The 8,534-nt window shown below is 35.9% G+C and overlaps 1 protein-coding gene across 1 annotated transcript; it reads left to right on the plus strand.

Annotated features, from left to right (window-relative positions):
* Window positions 1–734: 734 nt before the first annotated feature.
* On the plus strand, window positions 735–6,797 carry GLO1 (glyoxalase I; the record flags this gene model as incomplete). Its single annotated transcript, XM_009702458.1, has 5 exons — window positions 735–823; window positions 2,084–2,224; window positions 3,059–3,126; window positions 4,224–4,313; window positions 6,415–6,797. Coding segments are annotated over 5 exons (477 nt in total), but the record flags the coding sequence as incomplete, so codon positions are not given.
* Window positions 6,798–8,534: the final 1,737 nt, after the last annotated feature.

An 8,534-nucleotide genomic window follows, 5' to 3' on the forward strand; every position in this document is an offset into this window, starting at 1 on the left:
TTCAGCCAGCACATGCCAGGGTTGCAAAAAAAAAAATCCCCCAAAACACTCCAAACATTTATTTATTTATTTATTTATTATTAGGAGGACCTTGTCATTGCATTTCAGTTGTTCTACATCTTGGGGTTTTATTTTTGATACATCTGTCAAGGCTGCCCTACCATTCACTTTTCATCCGCTTAGCTGTTCATTAGCCCTTAGTATATAAAGTTACCCTGTGGCTTGAGGAAAATACCCTTGCAGAAATGCAGGATGGTTTTGCTGCCAAGATACCGTCAGGCTTGACAGAAATTTAACACCTGTGCAACAAAATAATAAAAATAGCCAGTTCAGGAGTTTAGCTTTTTTTAAATTCTGTGTGTGCAGTGAGGCCCCGTATCAAATACTCACGTGCCCAGTGTGCTGGCATGCAAAGTGGTTCATGTGCAGTAGAGCTCCATAAAAGAATAATAAAGATGAAGAATGATACCCTTTTTCTGATACCACTGATAATATACATTGAGCGATACCAGTGGTGGTTTTGTTTATTTGTTTTAAACATTATGTTACAAAGGCATATTTATTTACACAAATCTGGATGTGTAGGATCAGGACAAAAGGTGTTATTTACACTTAACGTAGTACTCTATTTGTTACTTTTAAACCTGCTAGTTTTAAATTCATTATTAACTGGCATCTTTTTTAATACCCATAATTAAATTCCGGTTGATGTATAAATAATAAACCTTTTTTCCCCACAGGATTTTATGTTCCAGCAGACAATGTTAAGAGTAAAGGATCCTAAGAAGTCACTAGATTTTTATACAAGAGTTCTTGGAATGACGTGAGTAGAAGTTGTATGCCCCAATAAGTTTGTTTTTTCCTACTATTCTTCTGAAAAGTTTTTGTTATCTTGATGTAATTATACTAATTGGTCTAGCTACATAAACAATGCTGGCCCATCAGCTGATGCCCAATTGGACAATCTGGCAATCTCTGAGAATTCCCACAGCACAGTTAATGCCTAAGCTGCAAATGAACTAATACTGGCCTTGACTAGAAATTTCTTTTTTTCCTAAATAGGTCACTAATTATCAGTGTACAACTTGCTTACTTCCTCCTTGCTGAGCCTACAGCTAACTGGTAACTTTTCTGACAGTACTTAAAATCAGGAGTCATTGCTATGAATCTTGAAATTAAGTTTTCTACTAGTTCTCAGAGGTGGCTTATGACCACCTCTGGTCATAGAGACCAAGGCAATGGAAGCTGCAGACAAAGTCCAAACTCAGCCTTTTGGAGAAGGCTCTTGGGAGGCAGATGCCCTGCAGTAGCCTGACGTGTTTATGCTAAGGCTCTTTGCACATTCTTGATATTTGATATGAGTTATTTCAACACAAAAGTCTAGCATATTTTTAAACATCTTCAAATGAGTCCAAACTGAAGTAAAATAAACCACTTTCACTTTAGTGAAGATGTGGGTGTGAGAAAATAAAAATTAAATACCTAGTAACCTGAAAAAGAAATTATATGCTTATTGCATGCCTGCTGGTTAAACATCCTACATAAAAATGTATACCTCAAATATTTTGTAGTTGATTAAATTGTCACATCTGAAATGGATATACCTAGCTATTGAAATTGTGAAAATATTTCATCTAAAGATATGTTTGTTTTTTTAATCCTGCTGTGTTCTTAAACTTTGTCTGGTGCCAGTGAGCTCTGCAGGAGGAATAAGTTTCAAAGTAAATATTTTTATTCCTTGGTGGTATTTTAAAGTGGATAAACATGCAGATCTTTCTGAGAAAATAAGGACAAGTAACAGAGCAGCAACCTCAAGACGTGAGCCTTTGTACTGGCTTTGCTATTCAGTTACTAATAGTTTGGCTTTTAAACATCTGATGCTTGTAATTTTTGTAGGTTTGTAATGTGTTCTGGAGTGTTACTATTTGATAGTTCAAAATGTAGCTATTTTAAGATGTGGATTACAGTCAGAAAGGCAAAAATCACAGCAATAATTCTTCCATGGGGAAAGCATCTTGGTTTATTTGCAAGCTACCCAATTACCTTTATAAGTTTCTATTTCAAAATAATTGTTGCCATTCAGACTGCTTCAAAAATTTGACTTTCCTGCTATGAAGTTCTCGCTCTATTTCCTGGCATATGAAGATAAAAATGATATCCCAAAGGATAAAGCTGAGAGAACAGCTTGGACCTTCTCTAGAAAAGCTACACTTGAACTGACACAGTAAGTATTAATATAATGAGAGATGACATTTAGCAAACAGTGATTAAACAGAAGTGGATGAGTGTAAATCCTGTTGGATTGAATAAAAAATGTAATCGTTACTGTGGAAACATCTTCATTGTCATATAGCCTTCAAATACGGCTGAGATCTTGGTTACTTGGCAAGCTTAATCTTTCTGTTTTCAGAGCTCTTTCAAACTGCTAGGTGAACAGTGGTACAAAAATACAAAATAATGCTTTCTATATTTTGAGTATGCATGTCATCTGGGTAGGGAAGCCACAGAATTTAGGAAAACCCAATGTGGTTAGAACTTTCTTTGGATCCCCAGAGCATCCTAATAATGGGTAACTGTTGCTTTTGAAATCTAATCAAAAGAAGTATTAAGTCAAAACATACACTTCCCGTAAAGAGGACAATTTGGTTAATGCGACTAGTCATTGTAATTGTGCAGAAAGAATCTTCCAAATACCCCAGTGTTTTGCCTAGCTTCAGGACCTGCTGCCCTCACTGTTTGTTCCCCAGTGATGGGTAGATAAACTGACTCAGGCAGCACAACCTTCTCTCCTCTAATCTGAATGAGACAGGAGTGTCTACAGCTCATTCAAATGTCAGGCCTGAGTACTCCTGGAGGGCTGTGAACATGACTGGATTAGCCCCAAGACTATCCCTAGGACCTGTGACTAGGGAAAATCTTGATAGTTTAATGAATGCGACCAACAGCTGAAATTCTCTGGTTTCTTAGGAGAAACAACTTATCCTCCTGAGGAAACTGAACAGTTAGGATTTGTTGATTTCAATGCTTTTCTTCAATATGTAATAATTACTTCTTACAGCAACTGGGGCACTGAAAATGATGAAAGTCAGTCTTACCACAATGGCAATTCAGATCCCCGAGGATTTGGTAGGTCTTCAGTTTTGTCTTTGTAGTTTTTAAGCTTTGGTTTATCGTGACTACATTTTTTTCTCTTGCATGTTGGTCAAATGGTTTTTAGAAAACTTCTGTCTAAATTCTGTGCAAAGGTTATCAGGTAAGTATATGCTGTAGGCTCTTTTTTAATGAGAACTACTAGAGAGAATACTTTAAACTTGTATGGATGAAAAGACTTTTCTAGTAGGTTACTTCAAAGAAAACATATTAGCACTAGGAAAGAAGGAAGGGAACTTGCATCTCATCCTTTATCTCTCTTCTTCCAGCATGTATGCTGTGAAAGATTGTGAAATAGGTAAACAAATCTGACTCAGAATAATGAGCCACAGTTACACTTTTTATAAAGAATCTAATCCTTTGGCAAGCAAACACATGCTAATAGTAACTACTGAATGAAGAACAGTAATTGCTCTTCTTTATCAGATTATCATGATGTTTAGACTGATTTACATTTGGATTTCTATTTTATAATCCACTGGTTACCCATTTTAGGCTAGAAAGAATTCTGTTTGTCTGTAGCACTGAGGATAGTATCTGTGTGGCTCGATTTGATATTTTGAGTGCTTGAAAGGTCACTGGCCTGCGAAATAAATTTCATACTCAATCTAGCCACTTGACATTTAAAGCTTCTGAATTGATTTGTAAGCTCAGGCCTTGCACGGTGCTAGTGTTAGTCTCTACAAATACAGCATTAATGATAAACTCCTTGTACTGTGGAACTGAGCAAATGCAATGTGGGCATACTTCGAGAAAGGAAATATAGATAGAACAATTTGATTGAAATTTTTTTTTTCCTATTCTGTATAATATTCTCATCTAAACAATATGAGGTACTTTAAAGTTCCTATTTTAAAAGGCGTTATCAAAACCTCAACTTTCTGAAGGAGAATAATGTTAATACCCAAAATGCTCTTATTTCTGGAAACAATGGGGTTTTTTGTATACAATCATATCTTATATAAACTACAGCATGTAAACTTTTTGCACAAGATGACATGCTGAGCAAGCTTTTTCCTAGAACACCCAGCAATACTTACAGTGTACTTCACTCTTTTTACCTTGTTGCACAGGACACATTGGAATTGCTGTCCCTGATGTCAATAAAGCTTGTAAGAGGTTTGAAGAACTAGGAGTGAAATTTGTGAAGAAACCAGATGATGGTAAGTCTTGATCAGAAATGCAAGTCAATTTTTTTCCTTGTTTTTAATATATTCTGTCTAGTTGATCTTCCTGGAAAGCTGGGTAATACATTTCTAGTAGTTGTCACTGCTTAGAAGGTGCTAGAACCAGTTATCCCTGCACCCTCTTACACAGTGGGCAAAACTGACAATAGATCCATCTCAGTAACAATAATCCGTCTAGCTATGTGCCTTCTGTAGGTAGTCCGACCTTCAGTAGAATTCACGTGCTCTGCTGATGTGAGTTTACTATGTATACTACTGCCTAGAGTTATTACAGAATTTACTTTAACGCGGATCAAATCCATGTCACATCTGTTTGGTTCTTATCCTATGAAAATAAAATAACTGAGAAGAATAGTTACTGCCACCCATTAACACTGAGTAATTCTTGACTTTTTTGGCTATTTTTATTTAAATCCACCTAGTGCCACCTACTAGCCATTATCATTTAACTGTTCTGTCAGCTTTGGTAGAAATAGCCTCATTAGTCTATATCATATTTGACTTGTATAACTTTTAGTAAAAAATGCATAATGTATAGCTCAAATGTCTAGAGAGTACATAAACAAAGAATGTCCATGCCAAAATAGCTTACAATGCAAAAATCAGTGGTGAGAGGTCCTGCATTTTTCAACTGGATTCTCTGTCGTGAAGAGACCTCATGAGAATTTTAGGACCGGTGTGTTCCAAAATGGACTTCTAATACTCAGCAGCATGCACAAATCTGTCATACTTCTTCCTTCTGGCTATTGAAAGTAAACTGTTGCCTGTACTAATGGTGGGTTTTTTTCAGTTTGGAAGTAACATTAATACATGAAGCTTCAGTTTATACATATTGGAATTGATCTTCTAGATTCCTTGCTAGAGGAATAAGAACAAGTCGTTGAAAAGAGAGTTAAGTGATTTTTCGTCTTACTCACTGTGTTCTCAGCTGAAGCAAACGTAAGAAGTGTAGCTGAAAACTTAATGTGAACACAGATTTCTTTATTTAAGAACTGAACTTAGTATTTCTAGCATTTTAGAATTTCTGAACCTTTTAAAATTTGTTCAGCACCTGTTGAACTCTGAGAGAGTTGAAGTGAAAGATCCTGACTTGGATTCTGTATCACTGCACAGCTCTTAAGTATTTAAGAGGAGAAGCTTAGACTGTAAATGCAGTAAATGACAGGAAAGAACTCTTGAAGCAGTCCAGGGGAGGAGGAGAGCAAAAGCTGTTTTTTAACATTAAGAAATAAATTGGTGCAGCAAATGCCAAGGAGGAGGAAGAAGTTTTGGACTTCACATTGTTTGTGGAGCAGGCTGAGAGACTTAATGTTATTTTTTTTTTCTTACATTACTGAATCAAACATCTATTCTCTCTGAAGTTTTTGCAACTAGAACATCGTAAGAGTTAGGTTGGTTCTGTTACAGTAAATAGCCTAATAGAGCAAGTATAATTATAAGTGTGTGGTTAACACTTTTAAGATAACACGTTAAGCTGTGCTATCCTGATCTACCGTTGAAGACAACTTTTAGGGACCTGGTTTTAATGAGTTATGTTTTTTCCAACAGTAAAATTTAAAACATTCCTGCACTGCGTTTCTCTGGTTTGTGAAGTAATGTAAACGTGTACTGTAAACTACATTGGAGGGGAAAAAGAAACAAAACCCAGTAACGTAAAACTTCAGTGTGGAGGCAGGAATGATGTGAGATGAACCGGGCAGAGGAACAAAAGATTTTATACTGTCAAAGCCAGTTCAAGAAAATATGTCAAAACATCCTGGAGCAGAAAAATATTTTTCTGAATTTAGAGGATGAACACTTACAGGGGCACACGCAGAAAACTTCAGTCAACAAAAGACAGAATTTCAAAATGGCTTTAAACCGCAGCTTTGTTGAGAGTAAGACTGACAATTTAGCATACAAAGATCTAATGCTGATTAAAAACTAATCCAGATGTTTTCAGAACTAGCTGTCTAAATTTGAACTAATTCTCATGCAAAAGGAAAAAAAGGAAAAATATTTTTCAAAGTAGTCATATTTGACATTAAGAGCTAGTCATGTACTCTTACCTTTATCTTGTATTTATTTTTTCCAATAGGTAAAATGAAAGGACTTGCATTTGTTCAGGATCCTGATGGCTACTGGATTGAAATTTTGAATCCTAACCACATGGTGACTCTCACTTAGTTCTAGTGAAGTGTATTGTATAAGAGATGCCCCCTTTCAGTCCCCTGGAGAAAATCTGTAATAGCGTTTGTGAAATTCGCGCTCAGTGGAAAGGAACCAGTCGTGTTCAGAGTCTCCTCTAAAACTATCCCCTGGGACGTCACTGTACTTGAATTCCTCTTTTCTTGTCCTGTGATGCCACTGCAATTTGTTTCCAATTAGGAATACTCAACCATTTTTTCGAAGAGCGCTTACACAGACTGTTCTCTTGAACATTGATTATGTTAATATTTCACTAAACACTATCAAAATATAGGTGACCAGAAATTCACTGCATCCCACACTGTTTAGATTTAAACTAACAACAACAATAAAAATTCCTGTGTTACTGCTGAAGACCTTCAACAAAGAGGAAAAAAAACCCCTTCAGAATATTTCTTTTTTTTTAATGAAGTCAGAATATCCTGAAGGCTTCATGCGCTGACTTGTATACTAGAAAATAAAATGTCGGACTGACTTTGACTTGAGTAGTAGCATGTTTATGAAAGTCCCAATCTTACTTATATTATGCCAGGTAAAACTCTTTAAGGAACAGCCTTAAACAGCCTTGCCTGGAACAAGAAACTTTGTGGAGGCAATAAATCAGTCCAGCAGAAAGAATTCGGTATTTCAGCTTCTGGCTGCTGATTGACAGCCAAGATAAGAGGTCTAAGAGTTGCTAACTCGCAGTGATCCTTCATCTGTCTTCCAACACTATAAAGAACTTGCTTATAATTTTTATCGCAATGAAAGTCTGGGACTCTATTTCATTTAAATGTTTTTGTGTTCTGCATGAGGAAATTTATGAAAAAGAGTATCTGAAATAACAGTTTCCCAGTAGTAGACGACATTTTGATCTGCCCTCTCAAAACAAGTGACAGTTACTGAAATGATATCTGTAAACAGCAGGAAAACATGTAACATTTATGTATGTTACAGTAATTACTTGATTTTACACTGTTCCACCTGTTATGAACAGTGTAAACCATGTCAAGTTTTGAAATACTGTTGTTCCTTCCTTCCAACAAGGCAAAAACCCTCTGCCATGTCTTACTGTGGTTCGAGTAGTACTTAACTCCTCCTATCTTCAGTTATGTGACTACTGAATAGTGTAATGACATTGCAGTTCACCTCCAAATAAAGCATTGGTAAAAACTACAAAATACTTTTCAAGCAGTATGGGCTGTTGCTTTGCAAGTTGTTGAATCCTAGATAACTGAAAGGCTATTTGATTTGGTTCGTGGATTCCTTTTTCAGAAGAAATCTGGTGCTAAAATAATATGAATTGAGAGTACGGTAGTGGAGAAGGTAACTGTGTGACTTGATTAGCAAGATGTTTTAGTTACTTAACGATAACGTGCAGAGTTAATAATAACTGTCAGTAACTCTGTGGCTTACAAGTTAAAACAGAAATGTAGAAAGTATTGCATTTGATTTCTACTATGCTAATGTAGATATTAATGACTTAAATGCTAAGTGTTAGTGTCCTATCTCTTTATCTTAAAAATCCTTAATTCTGTCTGCCTGATCTTAACAAGATAGCATATATAAACTCAGTAACTTTACAGACCTTCACACGAAAAATCATTCATAAAACTTAATCCAAGATATTTTGTTTACCCTTGGAAATGAGTAAAATAGATTATATACTTCATCTGAGCCTGAGGTGTCAGAATGTGAAAACTATTGCTCTGCTCAATACCCCCTACGATGTGCAGGCAATCATAAATTCATTAGAAGGCAGACATAGTAACTGAAGAAGATAATTTTTTTCAGTTTTTGTTGTATGAAGCAACCCTGGTATTTTAAATTGTCATTTGTATAGTATTTTCTGGCTGGTCTCTACAGTATCTACAGATGCTGTGCTTTAGGTGGTGCCTTATCGGTGTCATTCATATACAATAGATTCTTTCCCTTCTTGAATATTTGCGAAGTTGCCTTTTTTCTGCAACAATAAACACTGTTGGTTCATGATGGCATTCTCTGTTTCTGCCCTCCTATACTTCCAGAACG

Source organism: Cariama cristata, unplaced genomic scaffold, assembly GCF_000690535.1.
Source record: "Cariama cristata isolate BGI_N322 unplaced genomic scaffold, ASM69053v1 scaffold13496, whole genome shotgun sequence".
NCBI classification, from domain to species: domain Eukaryota; kingdom Metazoa; phylum Chordata; class Aves; order Cariamiformes; family Cariamidae; genus Cariama; species Cariama cristata.